Here is a 27,582-nt window from a genome sequence, read left to right on the forward strand (position 1 = left end):
GGAATGCTGGTTAGTCCCCTTGAGAAAAGAAACAGACTTGGGATTCTTCTCTATTTCTCTTTTTTCCTGAGTAGTTTCGGGGAAAGAGCCATCATATATATATATATATATATAGTATGTCCAGTGGTAAAAAGTACTATGCACTATGAAAGAAAATAAAGCAGGGGAGAGGTGCGGAGAGGTGTGTGGAGAGGCCAGTGGCAGTTTTATATAGGGTCGTCAGGTAAGCCCCTAATAAGATGAACTCTGGGCAAAAATCAAAAACAGATAAGGAGGAAAAGCAAGCGATATCCAGAATAGCTGACTGTAGTGTGTCAGCCAGAGAAGACCTCATGCCCCACCCGTGCTTGACTGGGTAGGGAGCAGCAGGAGGCCGGCATGTGGAGCAGAGTGAGAGGGAGCTGTGGGAAGATGGACGTGGGGAGTGGGGCCCTGCAGCCTAGACAGGGCAGGGCACGCTGGGCCCAAAGGACAGGCGAAGTGCCTGGGAACATCCTAAGGCACAGCATGAAACCACATTTAGCACCTGTGCTCCAAAATTCTGCACAGTCCTGTGGGAATTTGACATCTGTAGGGAGAATGTTCCCAGAGCTTGGTACTTTCAATATGCCATCTCACTGAATCCTCACCACATCCTGTAATAGTCTTATCATTATCCCCACTTTATGATTAAGAAACTGATTCAGAGATGCTAGGTGGCTTATCCAACTTATATGTATCAGTTTGGATTTGAATCTAGCAATCCAACTTTTTCCCAAACTGTCCTTAACATTGATGCCTCACTAAAAACACAACCCAAGATCTTTGCACTTTACTAAGGAAAACTTTACCTCGAATGAATAAATAAATGAATAAACAAACAAACACAAACAAATACTATGACTTTCTTTTTCCAAATCTTGCTTGGTGGGGAGGGGTGGTTTACCAAACCAGAACAGAACAGAACAGAACACAGCACCTGAGAGCCGAGCACACTGAACACAGTGCCAGGAGCGCTGATATCGGCCCCCTAGAGGAATGTTTTATATTACCAAGCAATTGAAAACCAGTATGATAAAAAACTAGGCAGACTTTAAAAAGTTTTGTACATTTCTATTTATTGACATGAGAAGATAAAACCACATATTAAGTGGAAAAATACTTAATATGGAAAAACACTTAAAAGTGAGATTAGATATTAAATAACAGTATTTGTGATGTGATCTCATTTTGGAGAAACTGAGGAGAAAATAGCTGCTTTAACATGTAAGATGCTTGGAGTAAATCTATGTTTTTCTCCTCATCAACCCCAGAATGTTCCAGATCATACAAAAAGAATTAAACATTAAGCTTCTGCATATGTCCTCAAGTTCAAGTAGATCTCCCTCTACATTAAGCGAATTATTTTTAAATTGCTGCTTGATTGCTCCCTATGGAATATTCCCCCAAAAGGCCTCCAAAATTTAATTTTCTGCTGTTAATCAGGCATGTAGTTTGAGTAAGGCCAAAGGATCAGCCTGAAAAGAAAGCAAAAATGGAGACCAAAATCTTTGAGACATTACTTTTCACTTGGAACAATGTAATATCTTTGATGAGAAGTTGTTTTCCATTTATTCTTTCCTAAATTCCCATGCTTAGTATATTTCTTAAAAGCACTGTACTTCTAGGCACTTTTGTGTATTTAGGTGAGCTTTAAAATTACATTTTGATAAAATAAAATGTTACCCCACTCTCCTATGTTACTTTTTAGTTTGGAATGATCCCAGTAACATAATTTAGATGTGTTTATTTTAATTATTTTTATTTAATTTTAATTAGGGATTTTTTAAAAAGAATATAAATATTTTAATTTATCATTTAGCCATATAAAACATCCTTTAAATATATCTATTTAATATTAGTATATCTAATTCTGTATGCATTTTATAAAGGTAGATTAACAAAATTTTGGACATCCTGATTTGATATTACAATTAAGTTGTATTCAGATTTAAACTAAATGATAAACTAAATTTAATAAATAAATAAATTTAGTTTAAACTCACCTCCTCCTTGTATCCAACCATTCCGTACTACTCGATGAATAACTGAACCTTTGTAATGTAGCCTTACGCCACTTTGAGAAAACCCTTCTTTTCCTGTACACAAGACCTGAAAATTTTTACATGTTCTGGGACATACGTCACAGTACAGCTACAAAATAAAGATAAAAGGTTTCAAAGATCATATATTTAACATTTTGACAGTTATAAATATTATCCCCCCAACTTACTAATAAACAACAACAAAAACATCTTACCTCAAAAATCAATCTTCCAACTGGAGAAAAATTAATAGCAATGTCCAAGAACACAAAATCATGCTATTAAAATTAGGGATAAAAAGATAATACAGGTCACTGTCTTGTAAGAAAGCTTTATAAATGACAAAAAATATAACAGATACAATGTTTTCAGTGATAAAATTTCAATAGCATTATTAGTGGATAATGTAACAGCAAAATTAAATGAATGACTTAAAGAAGTTTATTCCTTTTCTTTTTTCTTAGAGACAGGGTCTCGCTCTATTTCCCAGGCTGGAGTGCAATGGTGCAACCATAGCTCACTACAACCTCAAACTCCTGGGCTTAAGCAATCCTCCCGCGTCGGCCTCCCAAGTAGCTGGGACCACAGGCGCGCGCCACCATGCCCAGCTAAGAAGTTTATTTCATTTTATCAAGTCTTTACAACCTACATTACACATTTGAAAAACTCTTCAGTAGTGAAGCTTTGAAAAACATTAACCTATCACACAGAATTGAGAACACATGGTCTAGATATCTATGACATCCTAAACTAAGTGTGGAAAGGAATGCTGGTTAGTCCCCTTGAGAAAAGAAACAGACTTGGGATTCTTCTCTATTTCTCTTTTTTCCTGAGTAGTTTCGGGGAAAGAGCCATCATGAACGCCATGGATTTGTTTACCCTGTGTCTTGATTTTCAGAGAGAGCACAGATTAACTAGACAGAGCCATGCCACACCCTTTCCAAGGGGAAAAATCAGGCCACTATATTCACGGGAGGTGTGGCACCAGAGGTAGCAAAGAGAAGAATACTGGGTTTTTGAGATATATACAATAATATTCTCATGTGGACAGATGCCCCCAGCTAGTTTTCACTTGATACCTGTCTGGTAAAGACAAACATTGGTGAGACCTAGTCTAGCCCAATGAAGAGGCATCGAAAATGAAAACACTAGTCTTCGTCACAATAGCATTCATTTAGGGGCCAGAGCGTATTGAATAGAGTACATTTTAAATCTTGGACACCATTTTCATACATGAAAATGCCACCTTATTTAACAAGGTGCATAACTTGCCCTGCCTTCTTTCTTAAGAATCTAGGAAACATAAATAAAATGACTTTAAGTGTATCATGTTATTTGATGTCATTCTACCCTTTTTTTTTTAATTAAAAGACTGAAATAATTTTGTGCTGTTATCCAGCAATGAAGTATTATATCCATACTAAGTATAGTTAATTTGTTTGTGCCTCTCAGCTTCTATAAGTCCTTAATTATAAAAGAAAATATTATAACCAAAGAATAGGAAGCATAATATAGTAAACTGCACAGGCTTAGGAGGAAAAAGAGGATATATTGAAAATCATGGTTGACTTAGGAAATGAGCAAGTCCATTCATCATTAAACTTCCCTGTGAATCAATATATTAGCTTTATGGGGTCATCAAGAGTATATAATTCTGCAAATGCTGATGAGAGAGATCAAATGAATGCAACACAAGGTAATGTCCCAGTCATCTAGCAGCCAAACATGCAAACATACTTGTCTAGCATATAGTTCTAACAGGAAGTAAGCTAGTTCCTGGGTTTCACTCAGCAAGAAAAGTCCACCCTCTGTGCAGAAATTCTAAGGATTGGCTCTGGCATCTAGGTCCTCTCTCCTCACTGCTGCTAATGAATGCAGGCTTTCATTATCTCTAGCCCATGCTACTACAGCCGCTTTCCAAATCCCTGCTAGCAAGCTTCTCCTACTCCTGCTTCTGCACAGCCCTAAAAATGTTTCCAAAAAAGCAAAGAGGACTATGTCATACTCTTTATGAAAAGCTCCATTGGCTTGGTTTCATTCTGGATAAAGTCTAACTCCTTCGTTCAGAATGCACAATAAATCATAATCTGGCCTCAGCCTTTCTTTAGGATCTGTTGGGTTTTTTCCCTACTTAACATCTGAATGCCCTTCCTACCTGGGGAACTCCCCACAGGGTCCACCACCCTCACTAGAACCTAAAGGGGCCAGATTCTCCCTCTCTCCACCCTGGCATAGCAAGTTATGGAGACACGACCTAGGCTTGCCAGACAGGTGCATCCTCCAAGGAGTCATGATGCAAAGACACAAGAGAGTTAAGAAGTTAATCTCAGTGAGGGTGGCAGTGTGAACCCAGGGCTGGCAGCACCCACAGCAGCATTCTGGTCACACATTCCTGTGGCATGACTCTGGCCATGTCTTCCTGCTGCCAGGCCTCATTTGGTTCCCACCTGTTTTCCAAAGCTGGTTCTCCAGCTTTCCTGTCAGCTATGAAATAACTAATATCATTTCAATACATACCTTTTCTCCTTTAGTTAATCAAAGGAGCTCGATACTTTTGGCACCAGGAATTGTGACTGATACTCTCATTTTCCCAGCCTCATTCTTGACCTCCTTGCTGTCCCCTGGCCATTCCCAGAGCACATCATGTACTTCTAGACCCCTGACCCTTTGGGAATTAACTGCTATGAATCTTAATTCCCAGCCTCCTCCTCCCCAGAGTTTCTAGCATTTACAAGTATACTGTTTTTTCAACCAAGCATTCATTGAGCATCTACTACGTTTCAAGTCTGCTCAAGGCAGTAGTGTTAATCGAGGATGAACGAGACAAGGTCTTTGCCTTTGCACTGGGTCATTCTGTGGGCACAGCCACCATGGGCATGAAATGACTTTCGGCATGTGAGCAGCTGTAACTACGACAAGTTTCTGAGCTAAAATGTCACCTTTCTCCAACCAAACTTGTCATTCTCTTAGCACAGGAACTCTCACCTGGGTGCTAGAAAGTCTTAATATTTCATATGGGTGTAGGTTTGACCTTCTCTGAGGGTATTTTTAATATTTTAAAATGGATAATTCATGCATATAAATCTCTAATGGAGAGGAGAAATGTTTGAACATGGATGTTCTCCCTGTGCAGCCAGCCTGCTGTGAGATACACTTGCTTTATATACCACCAAGACCAACCTTGTCATACTATAATCTTTCACAACTGGAATATAATAGATCATAGAGGGCTTTAAACCTGGTCTCCCATCTATCTATCTATCTATCTATTTATTTATTTATATTCCTTTAGAGACAGGGTCTTGCTGTGTTGCCCAGGCTGGTCTCAAACTCCTAGGCTCAAGGGATCCTCCTGCCTTAGCCTCCTGAGGGACTACAGGCATGCCCCACTGCATCCAGCTCTCTTCTACTTTTTTATAACCTCCTTTCTTAGGATATCGGTAATTAATGCTGAATCAATATAAGTGATCAAAAATTCCATTATTTTTCTTTAAAAGTTAGTGTGACTTGCCTTGGTGTCTCTTAAGAATTTAGCAGAATAATCCAGAGTGAGTGCCTCATAAAGAGCAGAGGGTTTAAAATCAACTTCATCCCACACTTTGTGTGCCCATTTCTGCAGATCAAATGCATCACCCAGGAGCTGATCATTAACAAAACACATCACATAGGAAGAATATTCCCATGTTTCATTCTTGAGTTCCTGTAAAGAACAACAAACATGTAAGGAGGGGGAAAAAACCTTGCTAAACCCATACATCAGAGCTTAGGATCAACTCTAGGTATGAATTTTTCAACTCTAGGATTGAATCCTTTACAAATGTGTTTTTACCATCCTTCAGAATTTTGCTCTTAGAAAGAATTTAAGAACATTTTTAAGAATCTGACATCACTAAAAGCAAAGAATGATCTAAAAAGTAATCATATTCAAAAAGGAGCAATCTCTACTGAAAGAAAAATAAATTTTAAAAAAGTACCATAAAAATGTTATAACTGAGGGGGAAAAAAACCTTTTTATCTGAGGAATGTGAGCCCTTTTAAATTATCAGGCCCAGAAAGGCATTTAATATGTCACAGCTGTCCCATCTCATGCCCCCTTGAGCTAAATAATTACCTCTTGAAGCCACCTGCTATGAGATCCCTGGACTAACTGACACCAAGTAGCCATCAATGCCATACACCCTGTAGTTCAACCACGCACAGCCAATCACTAACCAATGTTATTTCCATAAGCCAATGAGAACTCCTGACAAAGAACTTTTGTAATTGCCCCCTCTCCTGATTTGTTCTTTCTTCTTTAAAAACTTGAGCCTCTCTTTTTTCCCCCTGCAGCACTCTGTGAGGCAACTTGGAGGTATGTCCCAGGCTGCAGTCCTCAACGTTGCCCCAAATAAACTCTCTATATTAACTTTGCCTCTGTTTCCTCCTTTTAGGTCAACACAATCAGAGAAGATACATGGTAATCTGGTCATAAAAATCACTGTGTTTTCATCAACACACTGCTGATGGTCAGCCTCCTAAATCTCTGGCATGTGGCCACTGAGTAACCTCCCCTCTGAGGAGACCTGGGTCATTATTCCCAGCGCCAGCCCAGGCAAACCATGGATAATTTGGGACAACCGTTCTCAAACTTTAGCAGGCAATCAGAATCACAGATTCCTGAGCCCCACTTGATTTTATGATTCTGGGATGAGGTCTGAGAATTTGCATTTCTAACAACATCCCAGGAGACGCTGATGCTGCTGGGCTGGAGATGGTACTTGGAGAAGTACTGGTTTGGGGAACAGTTTGCCTGCAACTTGCCAACTTGCTCCATTCTCTCTCCTAGATTTAATATCCTATGGCTTGCTTCCCAGGCCCTTTTCAAATCCTGCTTCCAGGTTGAGAATAAACGTCCTCATGCTGAACTATTCATTTCTGATAGAGCCTATGGGTCAACAGTCCCTAGAGTGTTTAAATTTATCAGTGTTATCCTATTTTACAGGACCCAAAACTTTAAAAAAGGGAGAAAAAACTTAATTTAGATATTTTAGTTAGCCTGGTGAGAGAAATGCAGTCTACAGTACATTTTATTCAGAGGTTAAAGATATAAATGCCTTGTCTCTGTCTCTTCTACACATAAGGAGACCTCCTTGTCTGCGTTGAGTTACCAGGCTTGACTTGATGGTTTCTGGGGCTTTCCAGCCCTCAGACGTATGATGTATGATGCTGCCTTCTTTGGAGGGGAGACAGAGGCCTTCCCAAAGTCCCTGAAGCCATCCCCTTAGGGAGGCATTCCAGTCTGCTGAAGCATAAGGCCAGCTGGACCTAATGCACTGAGTCACAGAGACCAAATGTGCTAAGAAGCACTGCATACAACACAAGACACATGGCTTACATTGAAGAAGGACAAAGAAAAAAAAAACCCTGAGGAGAAAGAAAAGGTTAAGGTGGGAGAAGGGGAGAAGGAAGAAAGGAAGGATAAGGAATAAAGTACAGGTAGAAAGAAGCAGCAAAGATGAAAGCTTCGTTCAGGACCCGTGAGAAAGGCAGGAGGAAGAGAGCACAAAACACCTCTCAGTAACCCAAGCTGAAAAGGGAGGGAAGTTGGGGAATGGAATCACCCCAATTTTCAAGAGTCCGGTGGGATTATGTAAGAGCAGCAGGCACAAACCACAAACCATGAAATCATCGTTTTCCTGTAGTTGGATAGCATTACACTGGTAGGCAGTATAATAAATTTGATGATAAAAATTAAGAAAAAAACATGTTGTTTTATGTTTGGGTGACCAACAGTCCTGCTTTGCCTAGGACTATCCCAGTTTTAGCACTGAAATTCCCACATCCCAGGAAATCCCTCAGTCCCAGGCATGCCAGGACCATTGGCCACTCTAGTTGTAAGGATTAGAATTTATATATCTATGTATACATATGTGATTAGAGTAGTATCTGGCACATAACAAGCACCATATATAAGTGTTTGCTATGGTTCTATTTAAATTGCGATGAAAACATTTTATGGCTATGCAAGTATGAGCCTTAACAAATGGTATTCTTGACTCAGTCTTACACTGTTCATGTGACTGAGCAGAGAGTGAAGTGGTCTCATGAAGTAATGCTATCTATATGATACTTAATCACAAGGTCACAGAACATCCTTGTGCAACCAAGCACGGGACAATTGAAACTGTTCTGGTCAGGGGAAACGAGATTTCATCAGCTACTGGGGAGATAGGGTGGGTGGGGAAACCGGGCCTGGGACCCTCTACAGGACTAGGCCAGAGATGACAAGCAGGAGGCATACCCCATTCCACCTTCCCCAACATGAGGTACTGCTAAGCCAGGATGCCACCTTAGTATCCTTATCACATACTCCATGCAGCACTATCTACTGATCAGGTCAGTTCCCAGGAGGAAACCTACCTATTACCCCTGGCCAAGCTCTGCTAGCCCTAAGGCATAGCATCCTCTGAGGGTACTGTTAGAGGGGAGAATGCAAAGAAGGAAGCTTTACCTAAGGAGCTTGCCCTGTAGGAACCTGGTGCCTGTTGTCATCAGAGCTCCCTAGGCAACAGCCCCACACAAACCCCCTGCTTTCTCTGTGATGTATACCACAGACACTTTCCAAAGTAAGGACCAAGAAGAGGGTCAGGGTGTCACAGGAAGTATAAGTGATGTGCAGGGAGATGGGATAACCATCAGCAGGGGTAAATAGCACCACTGAGAGTTTAAAACTTACCTTTACCAAATGCCTTTCCAAGGAAAATGTTGTTAAAGTTTTACTTAAAAACAAAAAAAACAACCCAGCTTGGTAAATGATTCACATAATTTAGGAGAAGTACAGAATTTAGAGAAATGAAATCTAGTTGCACTAAAATTACTCTTTCAGCTTTTCCAAAATAATGCATAGATAAGTAATTCAGGTAAATTTTTGCTTGTTGTCAATATCCCCCACGCCCCAAATATCTTTTACCCTTTTTTGCTCCAGTAGGTATTGATCCCATGCAAATTCTTGAAGAGGAACTATTATAGGATCTTCAAATTTGGATGGATGATTATACTTCAGACTCTAGGTTTCAAAATAGAATAATTATTTTAGAGTAAGTGCTCTTTTAAAGTTGAAATCCTTTCCCCCAATTTTTATGAGGACTCCAGAAGTTTTCCCCGACACACACCCCAGGCACACAGTCTGATGCCCCTGGTTTGCTCCCAGGGGCCCCTGTACTCACCTCCAAGTTGCTCCCCAGTCCACACTGGGGCTCTGGCTTAATTGTCTCCCAGTTCTAGAGTATAAACTCCTTGAGGCTAAGAACGATGTCTTATGGCAGACATTGTCCCCAGTGAAAATAGAAAAACAAAAAAAAGACTTACGTCTTAGTCCTCCTATATTCCCATCTGCCACAACATTTGCCACATAGTAGACCATCCACACATAGCAACTGAATAAACAAATGAATAAATAAATGAGTTTATGCCAATGCTTTTGTGATCTGCTATGTTCTTTTAGGAATAGCTTTTTCCCCAGGTTATACTCTTGTTAAACCTCAGTGGATCTATAAATACTTTACTTGTAACTAAAATAAAAAATGTTATTGCTTTAATTCACTGATGTATGGATATTGTGGTCACACCCCTTAGGAAAAAGAGAAATAAATACTAAATAAGTTTAGGTTGAGGTATTGAGTATGTTTTTATTTAATATGTATTGTTTTGTCTGTAGGAATCAGAGAAAATTCTTACTGGTTAGCAACCCTTGTCAAAAAAAAAAGTTTTGGTTCTTGATATGAGTTATACTTTGCCTGCCTCTTAAAGCAAGAGGAAGCGGTTGAGGCAATAGCAATTAGGCCTCACTTTTCTCGAGTGGGTTTGAGAAGTAGATGGGCCAAGAGAGAAAAGTGACAACTGACACAATTGGCACCATCTCTGGTAGGGACTGTGCGTGGAGGCCCTGTCGTGGTCTAAAAGAGGGCAATGGCCAGGCATACTTCATCTGGGGTGAGCATTTCAAGGGAGGAGAAATCCAGGCCTGAGTGCATCCTGCTTTATGAACACTGAGGAAGACGGCAACAGCAATTGGGCCATTTCCTTCTTAGACTACTGTACCCACCCAATGGATGACATGTCCTGTTTCTCAGTTTCAGTGTCTGTGTTCAGTCTGAGGCAATCCTGCAGGTTGACTGCTATTTCTAACTGAGGAACCATCTACAATAACTAATAAGCCCAACAGTTTTCAAATTAACCACGTCATACTTTTTTCATAATTCAGTATTTGTTCTAGAATGGACTACATCCAAATTAAAACATAGGCAGTACTTATTCTTACTCTTTACAAATCTAAGTCTTTTTTTGTTTTTTTTTTCAATTTTTAGTTTTTAACTTTTAAAATTCTATTTGTTCATTGACATAGAATAATTATACATATTTATGAGATACATAGTGATTTCTAGATACATATAATAGATAGTGCTTTTAGATCAGGGTAATTAGCATATCCATCATCTCAAACATTTATCATTTCTTTGTGTTGGGAGTATTCAACACAAACCTAAATCTCTGTCAGGTCATCAGGCATCTGAGATTGCTCACAAATTATCATCTTGGGAATATATTCAAATATCCTTTATTAAGATAGAACTAATTGAATTTTCATATTTGAGTATGCAAAAGTAGGCAAAAGCTTAAGAAAGGAAAAATTAACATTATTAATATAATAAAGATATTATTTCCTTGACCTGGTATCCACTATAGCAGGGGTTGGTGAACTGTGGCCAGTGGGCCTACTCTAGCCCATTGCCTGTTTTTCTAAGGCCTGAAAGCAAAGAATAATTTTTTAGATTTGTAAATGGTTGAAAAAAACTCAAAGGAATCATATTTCATGTCATGTAAAAATTATATGCAAGGCAAATTCAGAGTCCATAATCAAGTTTTATTAGAACACTGTCGTTCATTTATATGTCTATGTCTGCTTTTGCAACACAGGGCAAAGTTGAATAGCTGTGACTGAGAGAGCCTATGGCTCAGAAGACTTAATATATTTACTACTTGGACTTTACAGAAAAAAATTTGCCAACACTTTTTCTACAGTGTTGAGTAGGCACAGAAAACATGTGCCTTCAAAAAGGAGCTAAGAAAAACAAGAAAAAAAAATCCCTGAAACTCATTAAATATATTAACTTTGTAATTAAGTTTATGGCCATAAACTTTGGCCATAAAACGCTGCTGATCCCATCTGCCCAGGCAACACAGTCTATAATTTCTACTTCTTTTGATGTTCCATGTATTATTTTCACAGACTTCTGATCACTTGTTTTCTTCATCTTGATGTAAACTTTACCTATGTTGCAAATTAGTTACTTTGCTGATTTGACATAATTACAAACTTTTCTTCGAGAACTCTGGAGCAGGCAAGAAGGTAGCGATTTTTTAAGATGTCTTCTATTTGGGAACATTTTGTTGTTAAGTATCCAGCAGGGTACTTTGGGAGATACAAACATGAATAAGGTATGGCCCTGAGGTCTAGTGAGGTTTTGGAGAGAAGCTTGGCATAGACAGCATTTCTGGAGCAAACCTCAAAGACATTCCAACATTTCATACATTTCTACATTTTTCCTGCATTCAGGTTGTAAGTATGCTGCAGCATGACTGATCTGGCCAAATTCTTCCAGCTTCTTCAAGTGTTTTTATATCGTTCAGACTGTTTACAAAGAAATGATTCTCCAAAGCTGTGGTTCCTAGCCCCAGGGTGTCAGACTGGTATTGGTCTGTGGCCTGTTAGGAACTGGGCCACACAGCAGGAAGTGAGCGGTGGGCGAGCGGGGAAACTTCACATGTATTTACAGCCGCTGAGCATGGCAGACATCACCACCTAAGCTCCGCTTCTTGTCTGATCAGCCAAGGCATTAGATTCTCATGGGATCTCAAACCCTACTGTAAACTGCGCATGCGAGGAATCTAGGTTGCGTCTCCTTATGAGACTAATGCCTGATGATCTGAGGTAGAGCTGAGATGGTGATGCTAGCACTGGGGAGCGGCTGCAAATACAGATTATCATTAGCAGAGAGGTTTGACTGCACAAGAAATGTGATGCGCTTGAATCATCCTGAAACCACCTGTGCGAACCCCCTCGCCCGGTCCGTGGAAAAATTGTCTGCCATGAAACCAGTCCCTGGTGCCAAAAAGGTTGGGGATCGCTGCTCCAAAGCACTTGCGGGCCATTTATTAAGAAATCTCTGAAGCATCTAAGACTGCTACATAAAATTTAAAGAAAAGAACCTTAATGAATAGCTTTCAAAATCACTTGAGGAGGAAGTTTGTAAAAGTCAGCTAGTTATATAGCAACACTTTGCCCTAATCATTTTTTTCATAAATTTTAAAATCTGTAATTCAATAAAAAATTGAAGGCTGGGCACAGTGGCTCACGCCTGTAATCCTAGCACTTTGGGAGGCCAAGGATTTCAAGACCAGTCTGGGCAATATAGGGAGACTTTGTCTCTGGAAAAAAGAAAAAAAAGAAAGAAAAAAAAGTTGATGTACAATAAATTTTGCGGATATGTGTGTGAGGAATGCTTTTTTCCTCAGCGAGGTTCTGCATTCTTCCTTCACCCAGATCTCCCTTTAAAGGTTGCCCTTCTCGAAGTCGAACGTCCGTCCTGGACCCGCACCTGCCCCTACACTCTCCTCGGGTCCGACTAAGCCCGCCCACCCACAACACGCCAGTTCCCTGCTCTGCGGGGTAGAACACCGATCCCTGCCACCAGCAGGAGGCGCCGGACGCGCAGTCCACGCAGCTGAGACGTCCGCCCCTGTGGTTTCTTTGCCATTACCTCAGCTATGCTCTTCGCCATCTGAAAGCTGGAGCTTTTGAAGAGCCCCACCACCTTCACCTGCAGCGGCTGCTCGGGCGGCGACCGCGCCTCGCACTGGGCAGGCCTGGGCCGGCGCGGCGCAGGGCTAGCCATGGCGGCGCTCAGGGACACCCCGGAGCACAAACACTGCGCGTCGCCAAGGCAACCGCGCGGCCCCCGCCCCCGCCGCTCTCAGGGGGCGGGGACAGGGGCGGGCCTAGGGCTGCTGGCGGTCACGGGGCATATCCTCAATTTCGCGCCTGTTGCTGGTGAGACCTGGGACCAGCTCCTGGGACAAGGAACGGGAAGCCGCCCGCCCGGGCGTCCTCTCGGGACCCCCAAGGGCCCCACGCGTGCCCCTCGCCGACCCGTCGGCGCCCAGACTTCGCAGCGGATCGCTTTTCCGGATTGGCGGGCAGCCAGATCCGGGCCGGCGGGCCGGTTGCCGGGGTAACGCGGGGGTCAAGTAGGGTCTGAGCCGCGCGGGCCTGGGGGCCGCGGCCCTCCTGGAAGCGCGGGGGCGGGGCCGACCACCTGTGCGTGCCGCGGGGGAGGAGGCGCCGCCGGCCCGCCCTCCTTCTCTTCCTCGCCGTCCCGCGTCCCTGGAGCGTCCCGGCCATGAAGCCCAATTTCTCTTTGCGACTGAGAGTCTTCAACCTCAACTGTTGGTGAGTGTGTCCGCGGAGTGTGGCCTTGGGGCCACCTTCCCATTCATAGCCACACAGGCTTCCTCACAGCCGGGCCACGGCCCTATCTTGCCCTACGATCTCGGGTGCAGGGGGAACCCAAATCTCCAAAGCCCACTTTTGGCCCCAGTGCTGGTGGTGCCAGCAGTTACCTCCCCTGGCCCGGTCCTCCCCTTCCTTAGGGGCATTCCCTATCTGAGCAAGCACCGGGCCGACCGCGTGAAGCGCCTGGGAGACTTTCTGAACGTGGAGAGCTTCGACCTGGCTCTCTTGGAGGAGGTGAGGTTGTGAGGCACCGGTGCGGAACCCAGGCTGGGAGGAGGGCAGCTGGGGGCGCAGGAGAAGACCCTCGTCCCGGGGAAAAAGCCAGGCAGGCATCCTCACTCCTTCCCTCAGGTGTGGAGTGAGCAGGACTTCCAGTACCTGAGACAGAAGCTGTCGCCCACTTACCTGGCTGCACACTACTTCAGGAGGTGAGGAGCCCGCTGGCCTGAAGCCTGTTCTCAAACTTGGGGGATCTTGACACTGCTGGCCCTTACTTGTCCTGCCTGCACCCTGCTCCCTCTTCCCAGCTTTTTCTCCCTCTGGGTGTGGGTAAAGGGAGAGGGAACCAGGAAGATCCTTCCCTATCTTCCCTAGCTCATCATCCTTATTATCAGGTTGCCCCATCATCTTCCTATGCAAAGGCTGCTGCCTTTGCTCTGGGGCTGGTCCTAGCAGCAGAGAAAGAAAAAAAAGTAGCTGATCAGAGCTGGAAGACAGGGGAGGGGAAGAGGGCCGGGTGTCTCTCCCTGCTTTTCTGGTTATTAAGCAGGGCTTGGCTTTCAGCGGAGTCATTGGCAGTGGCCTCTGTGTCTTCTCCAAACACCCGATCCAGGAACTCACCCAGCACGTCTACTCCCTCAATGGCTACCCCTACATGGTAAGCTTGACCTCTAACCTCTTCTACCTCCCTTCCCCATCCCCACTAACACCAGGTAAAGGAGGCAACCCTCCTAGGGCTGCAGGGGATGGGCAGAAAGAGGGTGGCCGTGTCCTAAGTTTCTGCCTCCTCCTGCCTGCAGATCCATCATGGTGACTGGTTCTGTGGGAAAGCCGTGGGGCTGCTGGTGCTCCATCTAAGTGGACTGGTGCTCAATGCCTACGTGACCCATGTGAGTGAAGCCAGCAGTGCTTAGGGCTGGGACTCAGGGACGGTACTGCTCTAGTTCTGCCTGGGCATGAGGTGTGGGGGCAGGATCTCCTAAGGTTCACCCATTCTATACCAAACACTGTGCCAAGTGACAGACACAAGCTTGATTTAGACCTGCCTCTGGGACTCTCAAGTCTTATCTGCTATAATCTCATGTATTCTGCTCAGCTCCATGCCGAGTACAATCGACAGAAGGACATCTACCTAGCACATCGTGTGGCCCAAGCTTGGGAACTGGCCCAGTTCATCCAGTGTGTGAGCCTGGGCTTGACAGGGGAAGTGGGCTGGGGTCCAGGGGCTGAGGGGTGGCCAAGGCCCCGTTTATAGGGCAGAGCTGGTGAGGGAAGAATTCCTGCCTTAACAACCTGGCTCCTCCAGCCACACATCCAAGAAGGCAGATGTGGTTCTATTGTGTGGGGACCTCAACATGCACCCAGAAGACCTGGGCTGCTGCCTGCTTAAGGAGTGGACTGGGCTACGCGATGCCTACCTTGAGACCCAGGACTTTAAGGTGAGGACCTGCCTGATTATCTCCCCACCTGCATCCCCAGATTCTCCCCCTTCACCTTCCCTGCATCCTACCAGGACCCAACTGTTCCCTTAGGGCTCTGAAGAAGGCAATACAATGGTACCCCAGAACTGCTACGTCACCCAGCAGGAGCTGGAGCCTTTTCCCTTTGGCATTCGCATTGACTATGTGCTTTATAAGGTCAGCCTCCTCCCCCTAACATGCCTTCACCCACTGTGTCTCTTTCATCTGTCACCAGCCTGTGCTGATCCTTTGTTCAATTAGTCTAGCCTTGGGCCACCACTGATGGCTAGAGAATGGGATAGCTGGGAGCTGGTTCTCTGCAAAGAGGCCCTCATATATAAGCTTCTCTCTGGCCCTTACTTTTCTTAGGCAGTTTCTGAATTCTACATCTCTTGTAAGACTCTGGAAACCACTATAGGCCATGACCCTCACAGAGGCACCCCCCTCTCTGATCACGAGGCTCTGATGGCTACTCTGTTTGTGAGGCACAGCACCCCCCAGCAAAACCCAAGCCCTATCCATGGTAAGTTGCCCCCACCCTTTCCCTTGGCCGTTCCTCACCTCAAGGCAGCCCCCTCCACCCTGACCTTCTACTGCCCCACTGCCCTGCCTTGTTCTAGGACCAGCAGAGAGGTCACCGTTGATCAGTGTGCTAAGGGAAGCCTGGACAGAGCTGGGTCTGGGCATGGCTCAAGCTCGCTGGTGGGCCACTTTCAGTGGTTATGTGATTGGTCTGGGGCTGCTTCTCCTGGCATTGCTGTGTATCCTGGCAGCCGGAGGAGGGGCCCGGGAAGCTGCCATACTGTTCTGGACCCCCAGTGTAGGACTGGTGCTGGGGGGAGGTGCAGTCTATCTCTTCCACTTGCAGGAGGCCAAGGGCTTATATAGAGCCCAGGCTGAGCTCCAGCATGTGCTGGGAAGGGCAAGGGAAACCCGGAACCTGGGGCTAGAGCCTCAGCCATCCCCACTCCTAGGGCAGCAAGAGGGGGACAGAGCTGAGGAACAATAAAGCTTGACTCTTTAACGGCTCTGCCTTTTTTCTTTATGTAGAGGCAGTGATGGGAGCCAAAGGTCAGTGTGAACGTCACACTTTAGACCTTAAGGCTCCTACACGTCTTCTGCCTTCCCTGCACACCTCCCACTTCCCACCTGCAGGCACCCTAAGCCTTGTTTATGGCAGAAACATTTTAATTGTAAACAGTGAGGCCCTCTCCCAGGCAGCCCATCCTCTTCTAGCCTTGGGCCCCTGTCCCCAGGGCCAGCTCACTGAGCCTGCGCTCTTCCCGGAAGCGAATGAGGGCATCTCGCTGGTTCACCACCTCCACCAGTTTCCTCAGGACCTGGTCCTCAGCCTGCTGATCGGCAGCTGTCTTTAGGGTTTCTGAAGGGAGGAGACGAAACTTAGAGAAGAGGGAACTGGGCAGGGAGGCAGGAGAGGCACAACTTAATCCTGGCCTGTGTAATTTCTACAACCCAGGCTTTGTTTCTTAATCTGCAAAATTAGGTGCTTTGTCAATACCAGTGGTTTTCTGGCATTATCTAGAAGCAGCACCATTTTTGAAGGAAATCTTTTATAAAAGCCCATTGTGCAGCTCTCATTGAACTGAAGGGAGAGTAGGGCTTTGGAGCCCCATCCACATTGCTGGATCAGTATCTGAGATCATGAGACTTGTGCAGCAGCTGTGGGATATGTCTGCCTCTCCCCTCATCACACCTACCTTCCCGGTTCATGTAGCTGCGTAGCTCCTGGTCCAGCTGCCACTGCTTCTCCTCCAGGTTCAGCTCCTGTACCCTGTGGGGGTCAGGGACAGAAGAGGCACACCTGTTCAGGATACACAAGAGGCTAGGGCCTAGCTCAGGAGCCACTGTCACCATTCCCCATTCCTTACGTGATCATGAGCTCAGCCTCCTCAGCCACCAAGTTGTTTTTCTTCCGAACAAGCTGTAGCAGCTGTTCTACCCACAGTTCCTTTTGCTGTTCTGGGGAACCTGATAAGAAGGAAGATGGGTAGGGGGTGGTCAGGAGGCCTCCAGCCAGGGCCACAGGAGTCATGGGCTTAGGGGTGACAGAATCCGGGGAAAGAAGGGTGTTAGGGGTGTGAGTGTCAGAGAGCTGTGTGGCACAACCATTGGGCCTGCTGTGAGCCATAGCCTGCCAGTTTGAGGGATGGCTGGGGGCTAAACACAGTGCTAGGAGGCAGAGGGGTGTCCTAGCTCATCCCTCCCATCTTCACTCACTGCTCTGGCTCCTTAGGGCCTGCTCCAGCTTCATGCCCTCGGCCTCCAGTTCCCTCAGAGCAGCCTCAATCTCATTTAGTCGCCGCTGGATGGCCTGAGGAGTACAAGACAGGAGACCCAGGAGTCTCTGGACTGCTCAAGAACAGAGCACTGGAGGAGCTCTGAATCCAGTCTCAGAACTCCGACCCCATCAGAACTTCCAGGAACCCCTGGGCCTCACCTGGGCCTTGCAGAACCTCTTCATCTCCTCTTCCCTAGCACGGCGCAGCAGAGTCCGACGCCACGTTGGGTACTTATTCATGGTGCCTGAGGTCTTGGCGAAGGTCAGCAGGGCCTATGGGAGGGTCAGGCAGTTAGCTGTAGGGCCTGGCCCCCATGGTAGATAGGAGTGGCAGAAGCTCTGTTTGAAAAGGCAGGTAAGAACCTGGGCTGAAAGTGGGGTAAGTTCTGGTAGAAAAGGTGCAAGCTCAGCGACAAAGTCAGGCTGGGTGAGAGAAGGGCGCAGAGGATGGAGTGTGGTGTGGGTTCCGCCTATAGCGTGTGGAGAGTATTTAGTGGATGCGTGCTGGCTGGGGCAGAGTAGGTGGCCACATTCCACCCACTCACTTGTTCCATGTCTGAGTCTAAAGGCACATCTTCCTCCCCTTCATCTTCTTCTTCACTGGAGGAAGGGCTCTCTTCTTCCTCCTCCATGGCCACAAGAACTGAGCAGGGGAGAAGCAGACAGGGCTTGAGATACCCACGACTTCCCTTTCTATTTCCCAGAATTCCACTTGCAGGAATCCCCTTTCTCCTGCCCATCCCCACCCTGAGTCAGCACAGGTGTGGGAGAGCAGTTACCTTGAGGTGTCTGGACTGGCATGCCCCAGCCCACAAAGCTGCCCTCCAGGGCCTGGCGGGCCAAGGCAGAGCAGCTGCGGGGGGGCTTGGGTGGCGGCTCCATTTCCTCATCAGGGGTAAGGTTGAGGGAGGACAACCGCTGGCGTTCCGGGCTGGGGAGGCGGATCAACCGACGGGTGGGCTGGCTGGGGCTTGGAACAGGGCTGGCCCCCTCCTGCGAGGCTCTGGGAGTTGGGGGGCCTGGTGGCATATTAATCTCACCTAGTGTCGGAAGCTCCTGGAAAAGCCACCATGTGGTCTGGTCAGTGACCTGCCCGGTGTGGGGTTTAGGCCACTCCTTTGGAGCAAATGTGGGTCATGGCACTCATTCACTTAGCACCATTTGCTGAGCAGTGTCAGGCAGTGTTCTGGGTATTTGAGATAAAGCAATAGTAAAACAGACATCCCTGCCTTCGTGGGGCTCACATTCTAGTGGAGGGCAACATTCAGTTACCCCCAGCCGTGTGCTGGGCTGGAGAGACCCCTTTCCTCTTCCCATGCCCCAACACGCACACACTTTCACAGTTTTTACCGGACTCTGAGGGCCTCCGTCGCTGCCATCCTCTTTGTGGTCTGGCTGGGGCAGGTGCTGGAGGCAGTAGAAACGTCCTGGGAAGGGTGGAGAGGGGGAGGAGGCATCAGGTGTAGGCAGCCCACTGCCCAGACAATCAGGGAAGGTGGGGGCACCATGACTTGGATTTGCAGGTAATTTCTGCCAGCCTCTGGTTCCTTAGAACCTCTAATCTGGAGCTTTGGAGGGGACAGAAGACCCTGAGCTCAGGGGAAGAAAGTGCCATCTTGAACCCATTTCTACCTTGTGCCCAGCACCCTGTCCTCCTCTCCCCTCGAGTTCCTTGTCCCTCAGGCAGGGCCAGGCCCAAAGTCTCCCTAGAGGTCTCCCAAGCTCACTCACCATCTTCTGGGTGCCGCCCGTAGCCACTTGGCCACAGTGTGGCCTCACAGGTATGGCAACGGAAGCAGCTCCGGTGGAAGAAACGGCCGTCGGCACAGAGGCGTTCTAGGATATAGAGTTGTTCTCCACAAAGTGCACACAGGTCCCCAGCACCAGCCTGCATGGACCCCCCCGGGGACACAGGGTTAGGGCAGTCAAAGCCAGCTGCAAAGTTCTTCCCTTCCCTTAAACATCTCTTCCCTGCCCTCCCCAGGCCTCTGGCCACAGACAGAGCTCTGGCTCTTACCTCCTGGTGTTGAGATGGGGGTGTCAGGGGTCTACCAGGCTCAGGGACAGGTAGTTCCTCAGTACTTGGGGTCTCGGCCTCTACCTAAGAAGGTTAAGTGCTCAGGCTGGGAGGGTGGAAGGGCAGGATCAGCTGGGAGTGGACGTGTGCAAATGCATAGAAAGGGCTGGAAGGGAAGATGAAGAAGCCTGGGCAGGGAGGCAGATGGGGGATTACAGGACCTGGGGTGGGGAGCAGCACATGGGGGGCAGGACACAGGGAAGACAGTATCCAGGGAAGGGGAAGAGAACGGGGCAGAGGGGACTGTCCGGCCCCTGCCTGCATTTACCTCCAAGCGAGGCTTCTTGCCACCAGCATCCTCCCCATTTTCCTGCAACAAGTCCTATAACTCTGAGCATGAACCTTTGAGCCGCAGTCCCCCTTCCCCCTTTCTGAATCACCCCAGGGACCTCCACTGGGCACCCCATGCCCAGCCCCAACCCTGCCCAGACTCTCCACCTTGGCCCTGGTCCGTTGAAGAGTCCTCTGAAGTTTGCCAAGGAACAATACAGCACTGGAGGTTCCCGGAGAGGCTTGGGCAGCAGGGCCTGCAGGGAGAGTCAGGGTAGGTGGGGGGCCAATACTGTACCCCCAGAACAGACACTTTTCCCAAGCTGGCCCTCAGAGGACACCTTCCTCTCACACATACTCCCCTTCCCACCCCTCCCCCACATGCCCACCCTCAGGTCACCTGGGCTGTGGGGTGTACTCTTGAAGGCACTGTGGAAGTGGCTGAGGTAGGCGATAAGGCCCAGTGGGTCACTCCCTGCCACCACTGCCTGTGCAGATACCACTGGTGTGATGCCCAGCTCGTGCTCTGCCACCTTCAGTGCCCAGGCAGTGGCTTCCAGAGCCCCCATGCCCTGCAGCTCTGAGGGTTCCCTGTGGGGAGTCGGGGAGAGAAGCCAATGGGAGACAAGAACCAGGCCCATTGAGGGGAGGAGAGGTGAGGACAGCAGGAGGGGAAGACACCAGACAGGGGTGGGGGTCCCACAGGGAGGAGGGGGCATGAAGGTCTACTTGTTGTCTCTGTTACTCTCCCAACCCAATGATAACTGCTTCTGCTTGGGGACCCTCTTACATTCACGAAGCTCTTCCCTATTAGAATGCATTAGATTCTCACAAGACTCTGGGGCAGAGTCAGGCAGGAATACTGTTTCTAGGGGGGTGAAGTGACACGCAGAAGTGGTGGAGCTAGGACTCAACTGGATATGCTAACTCCGGCACAGCGATCTCCCCACCATGATGCAGAGGGAGGGGCAGCGGCATGAGAGAGTATGGTCTGCCAGCAACCCCATGCCGATCCCAAACTCACAGCAGGCCAGGCCGCAGCCGGTGCACCAGGGCACACAGAGCTAGCCCGTCAGCCCAGGAGGAAGACAGGTCAGTGACATGGACTCCTGGGTACCCAGCTGTCTGCTCCTGGCACCAGCGCAGCAGCTCCTCCTGGGTGCCCGCCGACCCTGGGAGAGAAGGTGTACTGTGCCCAGGCCTCCCTGCCCCACCCATGGCTCACAGGGAGCCCCACTGCTGGGTGTGGGGGTTTGTTGGGGAGGAGGAGTCAGGGCACCAGCCCAAAGCTCACTGTCAGCATCTCCATCCTAGTGCTCTCATTTTCAAAAATCTCTTTTTGGAATAACATGGAGGAATAAATAAAGTGACATCACTACTAGCCACACACAGGACAGCCAGTCATGAAAGGCGGTGTGGGAGTTGCGGGGCGGGTAGGGGTTGGCAGTACTGCTGCTGCTGTAGCAGAGGTTCAGATACTGAAACACATCCACTCGGCCCCACGAACAGCTGCTACTGAGTGCCCCGCTGCCCCTGCCCGGCTCCGGGAGGCCCCAAAGTCCCCACCGTCCCAGCAGGGAGCATTCCAGCACACTGCTCCCGTCCTGAGGCTGCAGCTGCCCCAAGGCCACAGCTGCTCTGATGGGTGCTGCCTGGGCCCACTGGCTGGTAGATGTTTTGGCCATCCCCCTGGAGGAAAGCTTGCTCACCAGTGGCCGGTCTCCCTGTGTCTGTCTTGTCGCTCTTCTTCCGCACAGGCTCCTTGGCCAGCACGTCATACAGGTCTCGTACCTAAGGCAGTCCCTCTCAGGTCTGAAGGCAGGCTGACCACACAGCCCCTCAATCCCAGGATGGAGGGTCCGCTGGGGGTAGGACTGACCCTGAGGGGTAGTGACTGCGCAGGGAAGGCCAGACCTGGGGGAAGGGGACTGACTTGGGAAGTCCGTGAGGGTGCCAGGGGTCTGACCTGATTGGGGGTCACAGCTCGGAGGTTCAGGTTGGGGTAGCGGGTGGCTGGGTCCAGCCCATACTGGGCCACATTGCGATGCATGTTTTCCGGGGATGTCTGTGACAGAAGCTGGTACAGGCTCTCACTGAGGGGGTGGGGTGAGGGCCATGGCCATGAGTTGGATGGTACCTGTCAGCACCCACCCCTCAGGAACTGCCAGCCTTTCTTTTATTCTCTCTTGTCCATGCCCCCATCTATTGACCCAGCACTCCTACCCCTCTTCCTGACCCTTGTCCCATATCCCGCCCTGCCCACACCCCCAACTCAGGCCTCACCGCTCGGCCAACACCTCTAGGGGCCCAGCGCCCTCTGCCCACCGCTTCACCATCCAGGCTGCATCAAAGGCTGCCAGGAAGCCCCGGGCCACTCCAGTGCCCAGGGGCCAGAAGGGCTGCAGAGTCAAAGGAATAGCAAACTGCTCAGTGAGAAGCCAATGGGAGCATCTCAAGCGCGGACACCTCCCAAGGTCATTGCACAGGGGCCCATCTCCACACCAGGCAGCCTCTCACCTCCACCAAAGAGCCCTTATCCACCACTCCGCCCCGGCCCCGTCCCCGTCCCCAACAAGCGGACCTTTTTTTATCCCCTCCTCCCTATTAGACAGCTTCCTCCCTCCTCACCTCCACCAGGCAGTCCCCCACCAGTCCCAGCAGCAGGCGGGCGCCATGTTTCTCTTGCACACGAGCAGAACTTTCCGCCCGCATCATGCTTGTGAAGTCAAAGGCAGAGACGTCAGGCTGCCCATGGGCATCCCGGGCAAACTCTAGTTTTCCAAGCTTGCCATGGGTGGCGAAGTCAGCAGCTGCCCGGGCAAAGCGCTGCAGAGCTTCGGGCACTACATTGGCACTGCCCAGCAGCCGATCAGTCTCCGGCCAGTCCTACATGGTCAACAGAACCTCTGAGAGCAGGGCCGATGCACCAGTCCCATGCCCTTGGGTGTAGAAGGTGCACGTACTGAGGCCCAGAGAGGGAGGGGGCTGCCCCAGACTACACAGCAGTTGAAGGCTCAGCTGGGACTAGAATTCCAATGGCCTGAAATTCTCAAAGCCTCTTCCTTAACACCCACCCTGCTGCTGGGGGTCCCAGGCTCTGCTCTGCCCATGAAGCCCAATATCATTACTGTCACCTGCCACTGAATTTCTGAGCCTCAGTTTGTCCATCATTTAGAGACAACACATCTAACTTACCAAGGTACTCATAGAATTAGATGAGAAAATGCAAATTTAGCTCTCAACACAGTACCTAGCACAGAGTAGGCACTCAACTAGTTCATTCATTCAGCAAATACATATTGGGTGCTTACTACATATTAGGCACCATTCTAGGCACCAGGAATTAGCAGCAAGCAAGAAACAGAGACAAAAATCTCTGCCCTCATGGACTTACATTTGTAGTATTGTGGCTGGTATAAGGTGTTTAGCCCAGAATATGATTCCTATTGCCATGAAAATCCCAGGGGAGAAGAGCTTGCAGGGGTGGAGTTAATGCCAGGGGAGATGGGGGCCCCCCTCCACCCAGTGGTAAACTGTGTCCAGGCCTGGCCTCTACCTCCCCGTGCCCACCGTCCAGCCTCTCCCAGCCTGGGCCTGGGCCCCACCTGACGCAGCACTCCCAGCCGCAGCAGGCACTGCTTCTTGGCTGTCATCACAAAATAGTGGGTGTCATCCTTGTAGTACACGATGTTTTCTAGATCAATGCCTGAGGGAACAAGGCAGGGGACAGGAGATACGTCTCCTCCAGATTATGCATCACCTCTGCAAACACCCCAGCTGTGGCCTGACATCTGAGAGCTGGGATGCCCAGCTTAGACTGCAGTGAGTGCTCCACACACAGAACCCTGCAAGTCCTGGTGGCACAAAGGACCGTCTGAGGCCCAGGAGGCCTGAGAGCTTGAAGCAAAGACGGAAACGTAGGTGGGATGGCAGCTGGGAGACCTGCACCACGTGGTCACATAGCAGTGTGAAGCCAAAATAAACACTGGGCATCTTCTTGAAGTGCCACTTTTGTTTTCCATTTACATTATTTTTATAGTAAATCATAAAGGAGCACAAAGCAAAACTCTCATGCATTTTGTGAGAGATTTCCAGGACTTTTCATGCTTGGTGGCCAAGTGAGGCTGGGCCTGTTTAATCCCTGGGGGGATAAGTTCTTTCTTTGCTGCAGAGACCACAAAGATGGGAAAGTTGAGATTCCTTGCACTTAGGGCAGGTCTGGAAGGGGCAGGTGGCAGCCAGTCCACAGTCAGGAAGGGGGAGGGGAAACCCAGCAAGAGGAGGTCCTGACCTGTGGCTTTGAGCAGGCTCTGGAAGAAGCTCTGGTTGTAGATCCTGGCCACACCGCTGATCTCTGGCACCTGCGTCTCCTCCACGGTGCGCCTGTTCACAAAGTTGACTGTGATGCCAATAGCCAATTTGCCTCGCATTTCTCGAACTTTGAAGCCTAGAGGTGGGAGTAGATGGGTAGTGGCAGGAGAAGAGGGGTATAACAACCTAGAAAGGCCCAGAAGGAGCCAAAAATGCTGGCTTCTTTGAGGGAAGGGATCACTCACCTTCAGGGACGAATTTACCTCCTGCAGCCGAGATGAGGACATCGAATTCATAGTTGGCCAGCTGGGTGGGGGGGTTGGGCTGGAGCTGGGCATGCCAGCCACTCCCTGAGGCAGGGGTCATGAGAGGCACAAAGGTGTAGAAGTCAGAGGGGCTCCTACACTCCCAGGACAAGCAGTGAAATAACTAAAATCAATGTGTTAAGGACTGTAGTTTAGAAAGCAATGATACATTGTCTATCAGATTACACCTTCACACCACTAAAGGCAGGTAAGGAAAGAACTGTTCTGCAAACGTTCAACCTCAGGCTCAGAGTGGTTTGCCCAAGGCTGCACTATTAGTAAAGGATTATCAGCCAACTCCCAGCCTCACCCTTTCCCAGGCAATGGCCAAGATCTCCTAGGTGGGTGGGGATTCCTGAGAGCATAGAAGTACTTACCCTTTCTGGGAGGGGGCTGGAGGCCAGTGAAAGTGACACCCCAGTGAATTTCCACCCCCAGCAGTAATGCCACCTTCAGCAGAAGCAGCTGGAGCTGCCGGATGCCTAGAAGGAAGAGGACATTAGGAACAGGGAACCCAGGGCCGCACAGCCTCCCCAAGCACCAGTGTGCGCCTGGTCAGAGCTGGAGAAGGTCTTAGAGATCACTCAGTCCAACTGCCGGCTTTACAGATGAGGGACCTAGTCTTCAAGGTCACCTGGCTGACCTGAATCTTGTTCACTTTGACTCTCCCCCTACTAGCCTGTCTCTAGGGCCAGGCTCCCCCACCCCTCCAGGCCACCACGTGGTGCTCACTGATGTGGTCCAGGGTGCCAGTGCAGAAGCGTCCATAGAACTTCTTGGCACCAAGTGCCCTCAGGTCATGGATGGTGAAGGGCCAGAGGTGGAGCACGTTGTGGCGGGAGAACTTGGTGCGCTTTTCCACCAGCACCACACGGGCCCCCAGCAGTGCCAGCTCCACAGCGGCCCGCAGCCCGCAAGGTCCAGCACCCACCACCAGGCACTGTGAACACACAGGGCAGTGGGGCTATGGCATCCCGTCCCCCTGCTCTGGCTCCCCCATTCCCCACGCCCCATCCCAGGCACCGCATGTCCACCTTGGTGCTGGTGCAGGCCCGGCCTTGCTGGTAGACAGGCTGGCCCGCTCGCTTGTCCAGCTTGGCCCACAGTGACTTGGCGCTCCAGTAGTTGAGCTGAGCCTTGATCTTGTGGTACTGGGGCAGCCCCGCACCAGGCTCCAGCTCCAGGGCCCCACATAGTCCCCGGAAGCTGTTCAGCACGTCCTGGCACAGCTGGGCCTGCAGGAAGCTCTCAAAGTGGGTGTGTGCTGGGTTCGTGGAGAGGGGTGAAGCCATGGAGGCCTCCTGGGGCTCCCAGGGAGGGGAGCAGCTGGACAGCTGAGCAGAGGCAGTGGCTGCTGGAAGTAAGGAGGGAAGAGAAAGGGAGGAGGCTGGAGAAAGGAGGAAGGGAAAAGGAAGGAGAGGAAAAGAGAGCAGGCTTGTGTCCCCAGGGAGCTCCAGGTCCACCCCTGATTGGCTCTGCTCCTCCCTCCCAGCCCACTCCCCTGCCCAGTGTGCTCCAGAGACAGCTGCTCTCCTGTCCACTCCAAGTGAAATTTACCAAATTTGGAAATGAAAAATCAGTAGTCCTGGGCACACAGGGCATATGGGAAGCCTTGGCAGCCTCCAACTCAGCCTCCCTGTCCAGGGATCTCCAAGCCCTGGGGCAGGAATTCTTAGCCTGTCTTCCCCAGGCCCTGGAAGGAGTGCGTAGGGGGACTTTCTCAGAAGTGGTGAAGGCAGGAGGAAGGCTTCCTTTGCCTGTAGACAGGAACAGATAATTCCCACAACCCCAGCTGCTGGGCACACATACGGCCCCATCTCACCCCACACCCCACAGCGCTGGGTGCCCCTTGGTGGCCTCAGTGCCTTGCTGGGTGGGATGTGTCTCGTGCCAAGGGCAAAGTTTTCCTCCTCAGCACTCGTGCTTGCCTCCTGATGGGAGGGAAGACAGCCTCAGCCTAGGAAGGTTCCACTTCCCACCACCAAACTACTTCAGCAAGCAGCCAGAGGATGTTGCAACTTGACTGGGTAACAAAGGCCTGGGTCTATTTCTGACTCACTGTGGTCAAAACACTTCCCCTGTGAACTTGCCCTGCTCCAGGGGGCCTTGGGAAGAAGTGGGGGACCACAGTAGCTGGTTTCCCCCTCCCAGGTTCCTCCCACCCCAATCGACACTCCACCCCACCCCGCCCCGCCCCCTGTGCGCCCTCCCAGGAATCTCCAGAGACAAGGCCGCTTTGTCCCCACCTCCTTCGCTCCGGCCTCCACGCAACTTGAGGGGTGTCAGAGGGGCTTTCTCACGCTGGGACCGGAAGGGATCAGAGGGTATGGAGGATGTGGTTGCCCATGGCAGAGTTAGGAGGGGTGGGTGGCAGCAGTGGGGGCGGGCCCCTGGGGTTCTCCGCCGCCCCCCGCCCCAACTGCCCCGCCGTTCCCAGCTGGCCGCACCGAGGCAGGAGACTAAAGCCGTCCGCCGCTGGTCACCTGGATGAGGGCGGACCGAACTTCAGAAAGGGCAAAGGTTCCTCTTGGGGTGGGGGTTGGGTGTGGAAGGAGGAAGACCTCGGTGAAGGGAGAGAAAGGGGCGACCCAGCCTGGAAGCGCCAGAACAAAGGATGTGCGAGGGGTGGGGCGGTCTGAAAGGATGGAGAGGGAGCTGGAGCACTTTTGGGGGTGGGGGGGTGGTTACCCAACACTCCGGACGGAAAAGTCTGGAGAGGGGCTGAGCAGGGCGAGGAGTGGGGGGGACCGGCCGGACCGGCCAAGCGTGGTTCCCGGGTGCCCGGGGCCGCATTTCTCCGGAAGCGCCCGCACCTCCACCCTTCCCCGGCCCGGGCCGGCAGCGGGGCGCACGGCTGGCTCAGCTGCACGACTTACCGGGCGGCTCCGGGGCCGGGAGGGACCGCTTCCTGCCGGGCGGGCCACCAGTGAGGGCGGGGGCGGGGGCAGCGCCGAGCGCAAGCCCGGGATGCGGGGCGGCCTACCGCGTGCGCCCGGCTCTGGTGTCCCGCGGGGTGTGCTTAGGCTC

General features: G+C 49.9%; 3 protein-coding genes across 6 annotated transcripts in view; 1 reads left to right on the top strand and 2 right to left on the bottom strand.

Moving 5' to 3' along the window:
* The window catches only part of PPIL6 (peptidylprolyl isomerase (cyclophilin)-like 6), a 24,586-nt gene extending 11,542 nt beyond the window's left edge, over positions 1-13,044 (bottom strand). The window contains exons 1-5 of the mRNA XM_012651192.1: positions 12,863-13,044; positions 9,013-9,108; positions 5,575-5,763; positions 2,279-2,341; positions 2,025-2,172 (exon numbers count right to left, since the gene is read on the bottom strand). Coding sequence (XP_012506646.1) covers positions 2,025-2,172; positions 2,279-2,341; positions 5,575-5,763; positions 9,013-9,108; positions 12,863-12,997 — 631 coding nt within the window. The 5' untranslated portion in view covers positions 12,998-13,044. The remainder of the gene's footprint in view (positions 1-2,024; positions 2,173-2,278; positions 2,342-5,574; positions 5,764-9,012; positions 9,109-12,862) is intronic.
* Positions 13,045-13,139: 95 nt separating this feature from the next.
* Positions 13,140-16,317, top strand: SMPD2 (sphingomyelin phosphodiesterase 2, neutral membrane (neutral sphingomyelinase)). The gene is made up of 10 exons (XM_012651193.1): positions 13,140-13,551; positions 13,752-13,848; positions 13,966-14,042; positions 14,398-14,491; positions 14,634-14,723; positions 14,930-15,012; positions 15,140-15,272; positions 15,366-15,470; positions 15,663-15,816; positions 15,914-16,317. The coding sequence occupies exons 1-10, from the start codon at positions 13,502-13,504 to the stop codon at positions 16,300-16,302; spliced, it is 1,272 nt and encodes a 423-aa protein (XP_012506647.1). The 5' UTR covers positions 13,140-13,501; the 3' UTR covers positions 16,303-16,317.
* A 150-nt stretch (positions 16,318-16,467) lies between these two features.
* On the bottom strand, positions 16,468-26,899 carry MICAL1 (microtubule associated monooxygenase, calponin and LIM domain containing 1). Of its 4 annotated transcripts, XM_012651197.1 has the most exons (26): positions 26,802-26,828; positions 26,113-26,312; positions 25,590-25,909; positions 25,288-25,495; positions 24,933-25,037; positions 24,496-24,600; positions 24,231-24,386; positions 23,545-23,645; positions 22,568-22,825; positions 22,223-22,338; positions 21,906-22,032; positions 21,649-21,730; positions 20,964-21,111; positions 20,340-20,530; positions 20,108-20,196; positions 19,938-19,979; positions 19,610-19,693; positions 19,324-19,480; positions 18,943-19,019; positions 18,372-18,648; positions 18,138-18,235; positions 17,752-17,865; positions 17,532-17,625; positions 17,183-17,282; positions 17,012-17,085; positions 16,508-16,674 (listed from the first exon to the last, which is right to left on the bottom strand). In XM_012651197.1, exons 3-26 carry the CDS (start codon positions 25,845-25,847, stop codon positions 16,526-16,528), a joined length of 3,210 nt encoding a protein of 1,069 aa, XP_012506651.1. In that variant the 5' UTR covers positions 25,848-25,909; positions 26,113-26,312; positions 26,802-26,828; the 3' UTR covers positions 16,508-16,525. The 4 variants fall into 4 exon arrangements, with proteins under 4 accessions (XP_012506649.1, XP_012506651.1, XP_012506652.1 ...); XM_012651198.1 differs by lacking the exon at positions 26,113-26,312 and having other exon boundaries at positions 26,802-26,899; XM_012651196.1 differs by lacking the exon at positions 26,802-26,828 and having other exon boundaries at positions 26,113-26,530.
* Between the last annotated feature and the right edge of the window lie 683 nt (positions 26,900-27,582).

Source organism: Propithecus coquereli, unplaced genomic scaffold (genome assembly GCF_000956105.1).
Source record: "Propithecus coquereli isolate 6110/MARCELLA unplaced genomic scaffold, Pcoq_1.0 Scaffold35, whole genome shotgun sequence".
NCBI classification, from domain to species: Eukaryota; Metazoa; Chordata; class Mammalia; order Primates; family Indriidae; genus Propithecus; species Propithecus coquereli.